This window comes from Heptranchias perlo, unplaced genomic scaffold, assembly GCF_035084215.1.
Source record: "Heptranchias perlo isolate sHepPer1 unplaced genomic scaffold, sHepPer1.hap1 HAP1_SCAFFOLD_303, whole genome shotgun sequence".
Classification (NCBI taxonomy): Eukaryota; Metazoa; Chordata; class Chondrichthyes; order Hexanchiformes; family Hexanchidae; genus Heptranchias; species Heptranchias perlo.
This window is the reverse complement of record NW_027139315.1, coordinates 22,655-39,483: the sequence shown is the minus strand read 5'-3', so window position 1 is coordinate 39,483 and position 16,829 is coordinate 22,655. Positions and strand designations below refer to the sequence as shown.

The following is a 16,829-nucleotide window of genomic DNA, read 5'->3' as shown; positions in this document are numbered from 1 at the left end:
ACCCCAAACGGCTGTGAAGGCTCAGTCATTGAGTACATTCAAAAGAGATATTGATAGATTTCTAGATATTAAAGGCATCAAGGGATGTGGGGATGGTGCAGGAAAATGGCATTGAGGTAGTAGATCAGCCATGATCTTGTTGAATGGCGGAGCAGGCTCGAGGGGCCAGATGGCCTACTCCTGCTCCTATTTCTTATCTTCTTATGTAACATGAGAGATAGGAGCAGGAGTCAGACATTTGGCCCTCCGAGCCTGCTCCGCCATTCAATGCGATCATGGCTGATCTGATTCTGGCCTCAACTCCAGTTTCCCGCAGGTTCCCCATATCCTTTGACTCCCTTGCTGATCAAAAATTTGTCTAACTCAGTCTTGAATATATTCAATGACTCAGCCTCTACCGTTCTTTGGGGCAAAGAATTCCAAAGGTTCACAACCTTCTGAGGGAAGAAATTTCTCCTCATCTCCATCTTAAATGGGCGACCCCTTATTCTGAGACTATGCCCCCTAGTTCTAGATTCCCCCATGAGGGGAAACATCCTCCCAGCATTTACCCTGTCAAGCCCCCTCAGAATCTTATGTTTCAATACCATTGTAAAGATCAGGGACCGGGAGGGGAAATGTGTCCCACCACGCATGACAAATATACTATAGGTTCAAACAACAGTAACACTCATCTGGTCTCCCGATTCATTGTACCATATACCTACCATGGCTGCAAGACATGGCAGCAAAGATACTTAAATCTGATGGGAAGGGACACGTTATAAAATATTTCAGAGACGTTGCATGGGCAGGCGGAGAACGTGTGGATGCTTTAATGGACATTGGAGCCCAACATTTACAGTGCCCAGTGAAGAGACGAGATACAGGGAGAGGAATTTGTCATTGACTTGCAGGAGGAGGTTCTGCAAACCATAGAGTTTAATAGAGGGAATCAAGCTATAATATTGACTAAACGTAGACAGTTGCCAGATGAGAACCTCCTCGTCTATGCGGCCCACTTATGGCAATACTAGGATAGGGTGTGCAGACCAGGGCTGGTGAGGAACAACCAAACTTGGGCCAACAATGGGGCACATGCAATTCGGTGACTAAAAACTCTGAATAGTCACTCGTTTCCATACCTCCAGGCAGCCGCTGAAAGGATTTGATCCACAGGATACGAATTACACAGATTCACAAGATGGTTTTAAAGTAGGAAAATCAGAAAGTAAGTGGGGGAAAGGGTTCAGTGAGCACAGTCACTGAATCGCAGGAGGTAGCTTGGAAAAATTAGGGGCCCTTTAAGAAATATACTGCAGCTATGGGAAAAGGGCAAGGCAACGGGGAAAAATGTTCTGATTGTGGAAAAGGGGGACATTTTGCCAAGGATTGTCTCAATTGATCTCAGTCTGGTACAGCTCAAGGCTTGTACCCGAATTTGACTGAATTAACAGAGCAGATGCGACAGGTTCAAAAGACCATGGAGAAGGTTATATATTCAACGCCCGTCTGTGCCATATGACATGGAGAATTGGCCTCAGCCACCACCTTGGTAAGACTGTGTTCAGTTGTGGGCTCCATACTATAGAAAGGATGTTGAGGCAACAGAGGGGGAATAGCACAGATTCACTCAGATGCTACCGGGTATGAGGAAATAAAAATATGAAGAGAGATTTGGAAAAATTGGGGCAGTTTTCATTCAAACAGAGGAAATTATGAGGTGATTTGATAGAAGTGATGGGTCAGAGTAGAGAGAAACAGATTATTTCCAGTGGTTGAGGGATCGAGAATAAAGAGAAATAGATACAAGATTAGATGTAAGAGAACAGGAGAAACTTTTTTACACCAGACGGTTGTGAGGCTGTGGAATGCACGACCGGAGCTAGTGACTGAAGCAGAGACTACGTCAAGATTTAAGAATAGGTTAGATAGTTGGGTGAAGGAAATGGGAACCTGTGATTAGGACTACAGCATGGACTGGTTGGGCCGAATGGCCTGTTTCCTATGTTGTAATTTCTGTGTAATTCTGGGAACAGTACTTACCCACACAGATGTATTGGCTCCTTGTTGCTGCAATCCCTCGGGCAAACACAGCCTCCGCTAGGAAAGGAAAATAAAGGGGAAAAATGGGATTCTTCTCCAGCAGAATGTCTGGGGACAGGAACTGGCAATTGGGGCCCCACAAGCCTGTCCCCCATTTGATCACACAACAACATCTCAAACCCACTCAGTGAATGCAAACCCTTCAGGTAGTTCATATTTTTATTTACATCCCAACTACAAAGTCGCCATCACTCGCTGAATGTGGCACAAAGAGGATACCGAATAAAAACTTCAACTAAGGCCAGTAAAAGAAAAAAAAAGAAAGACTTGAATTTATATAAGCGCCTTTCACGGCCTCAGGACGTCCCAAAGTGCTTTACAGCCAATTAAGTACTTTTTGAAGTGTAGTCACTGTTGTAATGTAGGAAACGCGGCAGCCAATTTGCGCACAGCAAGGCCCCACAATCAGTAATGTGATAATGACCAGATTATCTGTTTTAGTAATATTGGTTGAGGGATCAATATTGTCCCGGACACTGGGGAGAACTCCCCTGCTTTTCTTTGAAGAGTGCCGTGGGATCTTTTACATCCACGTGAGGGACGGCACCTCCAACAGTGCAGCACTCCCTCCATACTGTGCTGGAGTGTTAGCCTAGTTTATGGACTCAAGTCTCTGGAGTGGGGCTTGAACCCATGACCTTCTGACTTCGAGGAGGGAATGCTACACACTGAGCCATGGCTGACACATTTACAGGGATGGGTATTTCAGCTCTGCCATGGTCAGTACTAGTGCCCCTTCAAATGGCATAGGCATGTTTACACTCAATCTCAACGTTCAGCTGGTCAAAATAATTCGACCCATGGCTGAGAGGTGTCCTCCTTCCCTCTGTGAGAACTGTATCCTGCTCCAGCAAAACTGTCAACAAAACCTTCCAGAGTGTCTCACATAAAGCTGGTACCTGTTTGTGCTTCTGGGGTATCCAGTGCGTGCCAGTATACCATGATGGAGCCATCTGATTCATACATCTGTAAGGACACACACAGTGACAGTGTTGGAAACACAATTACACGCCTCTCCTTTAACCAGTAGACTGAGAACCAATTCAAATACTTGCATGATCACAGTGAGAATCCCTACGTGGTCAGTTTTCGGTAAAATATTAAAATGCCTACGTGGCAAAGAAGCAGAATGCAAATGGTTAGAAAGGGTTAATTAGTTAGTAACTGATGATACAAAGATTGGTAGGGTGGTAAATAGCGAGGAGGATAGCCTCAGTCTGCAGGACGATATAGATGGGTTGGTCAGATGGGCGGAACAGTGGCAAATGGAATTTAACCCGGAAAAGTGCGAGGTGATGCACTTTGGAGGGACTAACAAGGCAAGGGAATACACAATGAATGGGAGGACCCTAGGCAAGACAGAGGGTCAGAGGGATCTTGGTGTGCAAGTTCACAGATCCCTGAAGGCGGCGGAACAGGTAGATAAGGTGGTAAAGAAGGCATATATGGGATACTTGCCTTTATTAGCCGAGGCATAGAATATAAGAGCAAGGAGGTTATGATGGAGCTGTATAAAACACTGGTTAGGCCACAGCTGGAGTACTGTGTGCAGTTCTGGTCGCCACACTACAGGAAGGATGTGATCGCTTTGGAGAGGGTGCAGAGGAGATTCACCAGGATGTTACCAGGGCTGGAGCGCTTCAGCTATGAAGAGAGACTGGGAAGATTGGGTTTGTTTTCCTTGGAGCAGAGGAGGCTGAGGGGGGACATGATTGAGGTGTACAAAATTATGAGGGGCACAGATAGGATGGATACTAAGGAGCTTTTTCCCTTCGTTGAGGGTTCTATAACAAGGGGACATAGATTCAAGGTAAAAGGCGGGAGGTTTAGAGGGGATTTGAGAAAGAACTTTTTCACCCAGAGGGTGGTTGGAGTCTGGAACTCACTGCCTGAAAGGGTTGTGGAGGCAGGAACCCTCACAACATTCAAGAAGCATTTGGATGAGCACTTGAAATGCCATAGCATACAAGGCTACGGACCAAATGCTGGAATATGGGATTAGAGTAGACAGGGCTGATGGCCGGCGCGGACACGATGGGCCGAAGGGCCTCTATCCGTGCTGTATAACTCTATGACTCTACTCTATGACTCTATGATACAGGTGGCCTGGCCCTCCTGCTCGGCCATATGTTTGCTTAGTCAGCAGGCCTGCATTGTCTTATCAATGATAGGTCTTTGATGTGATTCAAGGACTGGTCTGAATGTCTCCATGTTTATGGCAGATCAATATAGGTAACGAACTTAGCCAAAGTTGAAAGACATTCCAGGTTGGGAGATAAGGAACAGAAGGAACAGGAAAGAACATTCCAGGTTGGAAGGTGAGGAAGTATCCCCTTTGATGTCTAACAGCAGCATGATCAGCACATGGACGATCTATGATTGGCCGGCAATAATGTAACCTCGCATGGCAACCTATGCCCGGCTTAAGATTGGTGTTGACCCTCGTTAAGTATGTTCCAACCCTATTGATTTGTATAAAAACGTGTGGATTTCTGAATGTTTCTTGTTCTTGCTCTGCCAGCATAGAGGGACTCTATCAGGAGTCCAAATCAATGCTGCAGACTAAGAACCCTGCTATTAAAGTTGTGATGAACTTTAAAATGTACTCGACTTCAGTTTTTACTGAACCAGACTGAGGGGAAAGAATCCGGATCGTCAACAGTAGCAGAAAGAAGAATCACTTTGCTGACAGCAGCCTTTTACGCAATCCTTAAGAGTCATTGTCAAGAGGGAGGGAACTAAAATAACAGGGCTAAATTAAGGATGCAAGAAACTTTGCAATCCAGGAAAGGCCTCCTCGCCTGGTCACCAAATTCCTCAGTCCCTCCTCACCATATCACACCCTCTCCCTCTCTCCCATTTAACACATTATAACCCCTCAATTTCTCTCCTGATCACACCCTGTCCCACTGTCCCATTTAACACACACTAGAATCATACAAAGCTTACAGCACGGAAGGAGGCCATTCGACCGGTCGAGTCCGTGCCGGCTCTATGCATGAGCAATCCAGCTAGTCCCACTCCCCCGCCCTATCCCCGTAGCCCTGCAATTTTTTTCCTTTCAGGTACTTATCCAGTTCCCTTTTGAAGGCCACGATTGAATCTGCCTCCACCACCCCCTCAGGCAGTGCATTCCAGATCCTAACCACTCGCTGTGTAAAAAAGTTTTTTCTCATGTCACCTTTGGTTCTTTTGCCAATCACCTTAAATCTATGTCCTCTGATTCTTGACCCTTCTGCCAACGGGAACAGTTTCTCTCTATCTACTCTATCTAGACCCTTCATGATTTCAAACACTCTATGCAAATCTCCTCGCAACTATCTCTGTTCCAAGAAGAACAACCCCAGCTTCTCCAGTCTACCCATATAACTGAAGTCCCTCATCCCTGGAATCATTCTAGTAAATCTCTTCTGCACCCTCTCTAAGGCCTTCACATCTTTCCTAATGTGCAGTGCCCAGAACTGGACACAATACTCCAGTTGTGGTCGAACCAGTGTTTTATAAAGGTTCATCATGACTTCAATACTTTTGTACTCTATGCCTCTATTTATAAAGCCCAGGATCCCGTATGCTTTCTTAATGTACTTAAGTCAGAAACTAGAGTCTTAAACTTAAATAAAGCCAATTACATAGGTACGAGGGGTGAGTTGTCAAAGGTAGATTGCGAAACTAAATTAAAGGATTTGACAGTTGAAAAGCAATGGCAAACATTTAAAGAAATATTAGCATATTCTCAACAAGTATACATTCCATTGAGAAATAAAAACTCCACGGGAAAAGTGATCCACACGTGGCTAACTAAACAAGTTAAGGAGAGTATTAGATTGAAAGAAGAGGCCTATAATGTTGCCAAGAGTGACCGCCAGACAGACAAGGAGGACCAGGCAGGTAGTTCAGGAGTCCCCTGAAGGCATCTCATTCTCTAACCAGTATTCGGTTCTGAATACTGATGGGGGAGGGGGTTCCCCTGGGGAGTGCAGCCAGAGCCAAGACCAGAGCTCCATGGGTGGCTCAGCTGTACAGGGTGGGGGGGGGGGGGGGGGGGGGGGGGAGGTGGGAGGAGACAGGTCAGGAGAGCAATAGTGGTAGGAGATTCCATAGTTAGGGGAGCAGACAGGCGTTTCTGGGATAAACATAGTGAGAGAGGAAGTATTAAGGGGATTAGCATCTTTGAAAGTGGATAATCACCAGGGCCGGATGAAACGTATCCCGTTAAAAGAAGCCAGGGAGGAAATAGCGGAGTCTTTAACAATCATTTTTCAAACTTCACTGGATACAGGCGTAGTGCCGTAGGATTGGAGGACTGCTAACATTGTACCGTTGTTTAAAAAGGGAGTGAAGGATAGACCGAGTAATTACAGGCCAGTCAGCCTAACCTCAGTGGAGGGCAAATTATTGGAATCAATTCTGAGGGACAGGATAAAGCGTCACTTAGAAAGGCACGGACTAATCAAGGACAGTCAGCACGGATTTGTTAAGGGGAGGTCGTGTCTGACTAACTTGATTGAATTTTTCGAGGGGGTGACAAGGAGGATCGATGAGGGTAGCGCAATTGATGTAGTCTACATGGATTTCAGCAAGGCTTTTGGCAAGGTCCCACATGGCAGACTGGTCAAAAAAGTAAAGGCCCATGGAATCCAAGCGAATGTGGTAAATTGGATCCAAAATTGGCTCAGTGGCAGGAAGCAAAGGGAAATGGTCAATGGGTGTTTTTGTGACTGGAAGGCTGTTTCTAGTGGGTGCCGCAGGGCTCGGTACTGGGTCCTTTGCTTTTCGTGGTATACATTAACAATTTAGACTTAAATGTAGGGGGCATGATTAAGAAATCTGCAGATGACACAAAGATAGGCCATGTGGTTGATAGTGAGGAGGAAAGTTGTAGACTGCAGGAAGATATCAATGGACTGGTCAGATGGGCAGAAAAGTGACAAGTGGAGTTCAATCCGGAGAAGTGTGAGGTAATGCATTTGGGGAGAGCAAACAAGGCAAGGGGCAAACAAGGCAAGGGAATACACAATAAATGGGAGGATACTGAGAGGTGTAGAGGAAGTGAGGGACCTTGGAGTGCATGTCCACAGATCCCTGAAGGTAGCAGGACAGGTAGATAAGGTGGTTAAGAAGGCATATGGAATGCTTTCCTTTATTAGCTGAGGCATAGAATATAAAAGCAGGGATGTTATGCTGGAACTGTATAAAACACGAGTTAGGCCAGAGCTCGAGTACTGCATACAGCTCTGGTCACCACATTACAGGAAGGATGTGATTGCACGAGAGAGGGTGCAGAGGAGATTCACGAGGATGTTGCCAGGACTGGAGAATTTTAGCTATGATGACAGATTGGACAGGCTGGGGTTGTTTTCCTTGGAACAGAGGAGGCTGAGGGGTGATTTGATTGAGGTGTATAAAATTATGAGGGGCCTAGATAGAGTGGATAGGAAGGACCTATTTCCCTTAGTGGAGGGGTCAATAACAAGGGGGCATAGATTTAAAGTGATTGGTAGAAGGCTTAGAGCGGAAATTAGGAAATATTTTTGCACCCAGAGGGTGGTGGGGGTCTGGAACTCACTGCCTGAGAGGGTGGTAGAGGCAGAAACCCTCAACTCATTTAAAAAATACCTGGACGTGCACCTGAAGAGCCGTGACCTGCAGGGCTACGGACCAAATGCGGGAAAGTGGGATTAGGCTGGGTGGCTCGTTTCTCAGCCAGCGCGGACACGATGGGCCAAATGGCCTCCTTCTGTGCAGTAAATTTTCTATGATTCTACGAAGAAGAGTAATAAGCTTGGGGATTGGGAGAGTTTTAGAAACCAACAAAGGACAACCAAAAAATTGATAAGAAGGGAGAAAATAGAATCTGAAAGTAAACTAGCAAGAAATATAAAAACGGATTGTAAGAGCTTCTACAAGTATGTAGAAAGGAAGAGAGTAGCAAAAGTAAACGTTGGTCACTTAGAAGCTGAGACAGGAGAAATGATAATGGAGAATCAGGAAATGGCAGATGCGTTAAACAAATATTTTGTATCTGTCTTCACAGTAGAAGACACAAAAAGCATACCAGAAATAGTGGGGAACCAAGGGGTAAATGAGAGTGAGGAACTTAAAATAATTAATATCACTAGAGAAAAAGGATTGGACAAATTAATGGGACTAAAAGCCGACAAATCCCCTAGATCTGATGGCCTACATCCTGGGGTTCTAAAAGAGGTGGCTGCAGAGATAGTGGATGCATGGGTTATAATTTTCCAAAATTCCCTAGATTCTGGAATGGTCCCGGTGGAGGGAAGGAGAGAGAAAACAGGAAATTACAGGCCAGTTAGCCTGACATCAGTCGTCAGGAAAATGCTGGAATCCTTTATTAAGGAAGTGGTAACAGGGCACTTAGAAAACATAATATGATTATGATGTGGAGATGCCGGTGATGGACTGGGGTTGACAATTGTAAACAATTTTACAACACCAAGTTATCGTCCAGCAATTTTATTTTAAATTCACAAGCTTTCGGAGGCTACCTCCTTCCTCAGGTGAACGATGTGGAAATGAAATCCTCGAAATGAAGTCGCATTTATAATTCACAGAACAATGCTTGGTGATTACAGACAGTTTTTTCAACTGCCCGTTGCCAAGGCAATCAGTGTGCAGACAGACAGGTGTTACCTGCCAGGTCTCAGAATATACAAATCACCAAAAAAGACAACAAACAAAAGAAAAGAGATAGAGAGGTAGAAACATAGAAAAGACAGCAACTGACCCGTTATATTAAAAACAGATAACATTTGTTTGCTGGTGGGGTAACGTGTAGCGTGACATGAACCCAAGATCCCGGTTGAGGCCGTCCTCATGGGTGCGGAACTTGGCTATCAATTTCTGCTCGACGATTTTGCGTTGTCGTGTGTCTCGAAGGCCGCCTTGGAGTACGCTTACCCGAAGGTCGGTGGATGAATGTCCATGACTGCTGAAGTGTTCCCCGACTGGGAGGGAACCCTCCTGTTTGGCGATTGTTGCGAGGTGTCCGTTCATCCGTTGTCGCAGTGTCTGCATGGTCTCGCCAATGTACCATGCTCTGGGGCATTCTTTCCTGCAACGTATGAGGTAGACAACGTTGGCCGAGTCACAGGAGTATGAACCATGCACCTGGTGGGTGGTGTCCTCTCGTGTGATGGTGGTATCTGTGTCGATGATCTGGCATGTCTTGCAGAGGTTACCGCGGCAGGGTTGTGTGGTGTCGTGGACGCTGTTCTCTTGAAAGCTAGGTAATTTGCTGCGAACGATGGTCTGTTTGAGGTTGGGTGGCTGTTTAAAGGCGAGTAGTGGAGGTGTGGGGATGGCCATAGCGAGGTGTTTGTCCTCATTGATGACATGTTGAAGGCTGCGGAGAACATGGCGTAGTTTCTCCGCTCCGGGGAAGTACTGGACGACAAAGGGTACTCTGTTGGTTGCGTCCCGTGTTAGTCTCCTGAGGAGGTCTATGCGATTTTTTGCTGTGGCCCGTCGGAACTGTCGATCGATGAGTCGAGCGTCATATCCCGTTCTTACTAGTTGCGTTGTGCTCGGGTGACATTCTGGACTGTCTTCTGAGTGCGCCTGATGAATCTGGCATTGACGCATTTCCTGACAGCTTGGGCATACATGTCAAGCTGAGGGTAGCGACCCTCCGGAGTCCAGTTTGACACTTTCCTCTTCGGTTGCTGTACCGTGGATCCCTCTGTCTGCTGTTCTGGATCATTGATTGTCTCATTGGGTTCGCTGTTGAAATCTTGGGATTTGTGGTAGAATTCCCGGAGCCTCATTCTCCTGGTGAATTCCTCTGTGTCCGCCGCGAGACCGATGCGGTCCATTTTGGTGGTGGGGCAGAAATTGAGCCCTCGGCTGAGAACCTCGATTTCGTCTGGTTGAAGGGTGTGGTCGGACAAATTGATGATAGACTTCCCTGTGGTTGTAACCGTGGTACCGGGGGAGGTACCACGGTTACATAGGTTTCTTCCTCTGGACCCACGGCGAAGAATCACTGAAGAGACTACACAATAACATCAACAAGTTCCATCCCACCATCAAACTCACCATGGACTACTCCTCAGAATCGGTTTCTTTCTTGGACACACAAATCTCCATCAAAGACGGGCACCTCAGCACCTCACTCTACCGCAAGCCCACGGACAACCTCACGATGCTCCACTTTTCCAGCTTCCACCCCAACCACGTCAAAGAGGCCATCCCCTATGGTCAGGCCCTACGAATACACAGGATCTGCTCAGACGAGGAGGAACGCGATGGACACCTACAGACGCTGAAAGACGCCCTCGTACGAACGGTATATGACGCTCGACTTGACGATCGACAGTTCCGACGGGCCACAGCGAAGAATAGCATAGACCTCCTCAGAAGACAAACACGGGACGCAACCAACAGAGTACCCTTCGTCGTCCAGTACTTCCCTGGAGCGGAGAAACTACACCATGTTCTCCGCAGCCTTCAACATGTCATCGATGACGACGAACACCTCGCTAAGGCCATCCCCACACCTCCACTACTCATAGAATCATAGAATCATAGAAGTTACAACATGGAAACAGGCCCTTCGGCCCAACATGTCCATGTCGCCCAGTTTGTACCACTAAGCTAGTCCCAATTGCCTGCACTTGGCCCATATCCCTCGATACCCATCTTCCCCATGTAACTGTCCAAATGCTTTTTAAAAGACAAAATTGTACCCGCCTCTACTACTGCCTCTGGCAGCTCGTTCCAGACACTCACCACCCTTTGAGTGAAAAAATTGCCCCTCTGGATCCTTTTGTATCTCTCCCCTCTCACCTTAAATCTGTGCCCCCTCGTTATAGACTCCCCTACCTTTGGGAAAAGATTTTGACTATCGACCTTATCTATGCCCCTCATTATTTTATAGACTTCTATAAGATCACCCCTTAACCTCCTACTCTCCAGGGAATAAAGTCCCAGTCTGTCTAACCTCTCCCTGTAAGTCAAACCATCAAGTCCCGGTAGCATCCTAGTAAATCTTTTCTGCACTCTTTCTAGTTTAATAATATCCTTTCTATAATAGGGTGACCAGAACTGTACACAGTACTCCAAGTGTGGCCTCACCAATGCCCTGTACAACTTCAACAAGACATCCCAACTCCTGCATTCAATGTTCTGACCAATGAAACCAAGCATGCTGAATGCCTTCTTCACCACCCTATCCACCTGTGACTCCACTTTCAAGGAGCTATGAATCTGTACTCCTAGATCCCTTTGTTCTATAACTCTCCCCAACGCCCTACCATTAACGGAGTAGGTCCTGGCCCGATTCGATCTACCAAAATGCATCACCTCACATTTATCTAAATTAAACTCCATCTGCCATTCATCGGCCCACTGGCCCAATTTATCAAGATCCCGTTGCAATCCTAGATAACCTTCTTCACTGTCCACAATGCCACCAATCTTGGTGTCATCTGCAAACTTACTAACCATGCCTCCTAAATTCTCATCCAAATCATTAATATAAATAACAAATAACAGCGGACCCAGCACCGATCCCTGAGGCACACCGCTGGACACAGGCATCCAGTTTGAAAAACAACCCTCGACAACCACCCTCTGTCTTCTGTCGTCAAGCCAATTTTGTATCCAATTGGCTACCTCACCTTGGATCCCATGAGATTTAACCTTATGTAACAACCTACCATGCGGTACCTTGTCAAATGCTTTGCTGAAGTCCATGTAGACCACGTCTACTGCACAGCCCTCATCTATCTTCTTGGTTACCCCTTCAAAAAACTCAATCAAATTCGTGAGACATGATTTTCCTCTCACAAAACCATGCTGACTGTTCCTAATTAGTCCCTGCCTCTCCAAATGCCTGTAGATTCTGTCCCTCAGAATACCCTCTAACAACTTACCCACTACAGATGTCAGGCTCACTGGTCTGTAGTTCCCAGGCTTTTCCCTGCCGCCCTTCTTAAACAAAGGCACAACATTTGCTACCCTCCAATCTTCAGGCACCTCACCTGTAGCGGTGGATGATTCAAATATCTCTGCTAGGGGACCCGCAATTTCCTCCCTAACCTCCCATAACGTCCTGGGATACATTTCATCAGGTCCCGGAGATTTATCTACCTTGATGCGCGTTAAGACTTCCAGCACCTCCCTCTCTGTAATATGTACACTCCTCAAGACATCACTATTTATTTCCCCAAGTTCCCTAACATCCATGCCTTTCTCAACCGTAAATACCGATGTGAAATATTCATTCAGGATCTCACCCATCTCTTGTGGTTCCGCACATAGATGACCTTGTTGATCCTTAAGAGGCCCTACTCTCTCCCTTGTTACCCTTTTGCCCTTTATGTATTTGTAGAAGCTCTTTGGATTCACCTTTGCCTGATCTGCCAAAGCAATCTCATATCCCCTTTTTGCCCTCCTGATTTCTCTCTTAACTCTACTCCGGCAATCTCTATACTCTTCAAGGGATCCACTTGATCCCAGCTGCCTATGCATGTCATATGCCTCCTTCTTATTTTTGACTAGTGCCTCAATCTCCCGAGTCATCCAAGGTTCCCTACTTCTACCAGCCTTGCCCTTCACTTTATAAGGAATGTGCTTACACTGAACCCTGGTTAACACACTTTTGAAAGCCTCCCACTTACCAGACGTCCCTTTGCCTGCCAACAGACTCTCCCAATCAACTTCTGAAAGTTCCTGTCTAATACCATCAAAATTGGCCTTTCCCCAATTTAGAATTTTAACTTTTGGGCCAGACCTATCCTTCTCCATAGCTATCTTAAAACTAATGGAATTATGATCACTGGTCCCAAAGTGATCCCTCACTAACACTTCTGTCACCTGCCCTTCCTTATTTCCCAAGAGGAGGTCAAGTTTTGCCCCCTCTCTAGTCGGGCCATCCACATACTGAATGAGAAATTCCTCCTGAATACACTCAACAAATTTCTCTCCATCCAAGCCCCTAATGCTATGGCTGTCCCAGTCAATGTTGGGAAAGTTAAAGTCCCCTACTATTACCACCCTATTTTTCTTGCAGCTGTCTGTAATCTCCTTACATATTTGCTCCTCAATTTCCCGTTGACTATTTGGGGGTCTGTAGTACAATCCTATCAAAGTGATCTCTCCCTTCTTATTTTTCAGTTCTACCCATATGGACTCAGTGGGCGAACCCTCGGATATATCCCCTCTCACTACTGCCGTGATGTTCTCCCTAATCAAGAACGCAACTCCCCCTCCTCTCTTACCTCCTGCTCTATCTTTCCTATAGCATCTGTACCCTGGAACATTGAGCTGCCAGTCCTGCCCCTCCCTTAGCCATGTTTCAGTAATAGCTATAACATCCCAGTCCCATGTACCCATCCATGCCCTGAGTTCATCTGCCTTGCCCATCAGACTTCTTGCATTGAAATAAATGCAGTTTAATCTAGTCTTCCCTTGGTCTTTGCCCTGCTTTCTCAGACCATCTGTCCGGTCATGTTCTGTACACTCTCCCTTACTGCCTTTTGTTTCTGTCACCACTTTATTTCCCACTGACTTCCTGCATCGGTTCCCATCCCCCTGCCACATTAGTTTAAACCCTCCCCAACAGCACTAGCAAACACTCCCCCTAGGACATTGGTTCCAGTCCTGCCCAGATGCAGACCGTCCAATTTGTACTGGTCCCACCTCCCCCAGAACCGGTTCCAATGGCCCAGGAATTTGAATCCCTCCCTCTTGCACCATCTCTCAAGCCACGTATTCATCTTAGCTATCCTGTCATTCCTACTCTGGCTAGCCCGTGGCACTGGTAGCAATCCTGAGATTACTACCTTTGAGGTCCTACTCTTTAGTTTAACTCCTAACTCCCTAAATTCAGCTTGTAGGACCTCATCCTGTTTTTTACCTATATCGTTGGTGCCTATATGCACCACGACAACTGGCTGTTCACCCTCCCCCTCCAGAATGTCCTGCAGCCGCTCCGAGACATCCTTGACCCTTGCACCAGGGAGGCAACATACCATCCTGGAGTCTCGGTTGCGTCCGCAGAAACGCCTGTCTATTCCCCTTACAATCGAGTCCCCTATCACTATAGCTCTGCCACTCTTTTTCCTGCCCTCCTGTGCAGCAGAGCCAGCCACGGTGCCATGAACCTGGCCACTGCCACCTTCCCCTGGTGAGCCATCTCCGCCAACAGTATCCAAAACGGTATACCTGTTTTGGAGGGAGATGACCGCAGGGGACCCCTGCACTGCCTTCCTACTCTTCCTCTGTCTGTTGGTCACCCATTCACTATCTCCCTCAGTAATTTTTATCTGCGGTGTGACCAACTCACTGAACGTGCTATCCACGACTTTCTCAGCATCGCGGATGCTCCAAAGTGAGTCCATCCGCAGCTCCAGAGCCGTCAAGCGGTCAAACAATAGCTGCAGCTGGACACACTTCCCGCAGGTGAAGGAATCAGGGATACAGGAAGGATCCCTGAATTCCCACATCCCACAAGAGGAACATGACACGGCGCTGGGATCTCCTGCCATGACTTAACCCTTAAATTAGCTTAAGAACAACTACAGTGTCAAGAGAAAAAAAAAGGAAAGAAAAACTACTTACCACTCCCTTTAAGGAGTTTACTCCTTTAAATTGTTCTCAATTTAGAGAATGTTAACTACACGAGGGACCTTGATTGACTAAAAAATAAACGCTACTTCCTATAAGACCTGCAGACCTTCCCTTTCCTTTTACTTCAGTTACTGTAGATAAGGAGAAATACTCACCTGAACCTACTCACCAATCAGGTGCCTCCCCTGTGTCGCGTCCCGATCTGATTCCTTTAAACAGCCACCCAACCTCAAACAGACCATCGTTCGCAGCAAGTTACCCAGTTTTCAGGAGAACAGCGTCCACGACACCACACAACCCTGCCACGGCAACCTCTGCAAGACATGCCAGATCATCGACACAGATACCACCATCACACGAGAGGACACCACCCACCAGGTACATGGTTCATACTCCTGTGACTCGGCCAACGTTGTTTACCTCATACGTTGCAGGAAAGGATGCCCCGGAGCATGGTACATTGGCGAGACCATGCAGACACTACGACAACGGATGAACGGACACCGCGCAACAATCGCCAGACAGGAGGGTTCCCTCCCAGTCGGGGAACACTTCAGCAGTCAAGGACATTCATCCACCGATCTTCGGGTAAGCGTACTCCAAGGCGGCCTTCGAGACACACGACAACGCAAAATCGTCGAGCAGAAGTTGATAGCCAAGTTCCGCACCCATGAGGACGGCCTCAACCGGGATCTTGGGTTCATGTCACGCTACACGTAACCCCACCAGCAAAAAAGGGAAAAAAATTATGTTTTTTAATATTCTCTCTCTCTCTCTGCCATTTTGGGTTTCTTTCTGCCTGTCTGTGTAATTGACACAATGTATATCCAGTGTACTGGGACGTGCTGTTCTCCGTGACTGGCCTGTTTGAATAACAACACCACCTTTTGATTGGTGTGATGCTGTCCCAGCCTAGTGTAAGATATGCGATTTGAGAACCTTTTCACTCATTCATCTGACGAAGGGGATAATCTCCGAAAGCTTGTGATTTTAAAATAAATTTGTTGGACTATAACCTGGTGTTGTAAGATTCCTTAGAGAGTTGAGAACTAGGGGGTATAGTCGCAGGATAAGGGGTCGGCCATTCAAGACTGAGATGAGAAGGAATTTCTTCACGCAGAGGGTTGTCAATCTTTGGAATTCTCCACCCCAGGGGGCTGTGGATGCTCAGTCATTGAATATATTCAAGGCTGAGACGGATAGATTTTTGGACTCTCGGGGAATCAAGGGATATGGGGATCAGGTGGGAAAGTGGAGTTGAGGTCGAAGATCAACCATGATCTGATTGAATGGCAGAGCAAGCTGGAGGGGCCTTATGGCCTACTCCTGCTCCTATTTCTTACGTTCTTATGACCGCTTTCTCAACCTGCCCTGCCACCTTCAACGATTTGTGCACATATACACCCAGATCTCTCTGTTCCTGTACCCCTTTTAGAATTGTGCCCTTTAGTTTATATTGCCTTTCCTCGTTCTTCCTACCGAAATGTATCACTTTGTATTTTTCTAGGTTAAATTTCATCTGCCACGTGTCCACCCATTCCACCAGCCTGTCTATATCCTCTTGAAGTCTATCACTATCCTCCTCACTGTTCACTACACTTACAAAGCTTTGTGTCATCTGCAAATTTGGAAATTGTGCCCTGTACACCCAGGTCCAAGTCATTAATACATATCAAGAAAAGCAGTGGTCCTAGTACTGACCCCTGGGGAACACCACTGTACACCTCCCTCCACTCAGAAAAACAAACGTTCACCACTACTCTCCGATTCCTATTACTTAGCCAATTTTGTATCCATGCTACTACTGCCCCATTTATTCCATGGGCTTCCATCTTGATGAAAAGCCTATTATGCGGCAGTTTATCAAACACCTTTTGAAAGTCTATATACACCACATCAACCGCATTGCCCTCATCTACCCTCTCTGTTACCTCATCAAAACACTTTAACCCCTCGATCTCTCTCCTGATCACACCCTGTCCCACTGTCCTATTTAAAACACACTATAACCACTCGATCTCTCTCCTGATCACACCCTGTCCCACTGTCCTATTTAAGACACACTATAACCCCTCGATCTCTCTTCTGATCAGTACTGTTCCATTTAACACACACCACCTATTGTCTAACGGATAGTTGTAGATGATGAG

The 16,829-nt window shown here is 46.6% G+C and overlaps 1 protein-coding gene across 1 annotated transcript in view; it reads right to left on the bottom strand.

Annotated features, from left to right (window-relative positions):
* Window positions 1-16,829, bottom strand: part of wdr54 (WD repeat domain 54) — a 107,369-nt gene that overhangs the window by 77,760 nt on the left and 12,780 nt on the right. The window contains exons 4-5 of the mRNA XM_067978499.1: window positions 2,985-3,051; window positions 2,026-2,082 (exon numbers count right to left, since the gene is read on the bottom strand). Of these exons, the coding sequence (XP_067834600.1) occupies window positions 2,026-2,082; window positions 2,985-3,051 (124 nt within the window). The remainder of the gene's footprint in view (window positions 1-2,025; window positions 2,083-2,984; window positions 3,052-16,829) is intronic.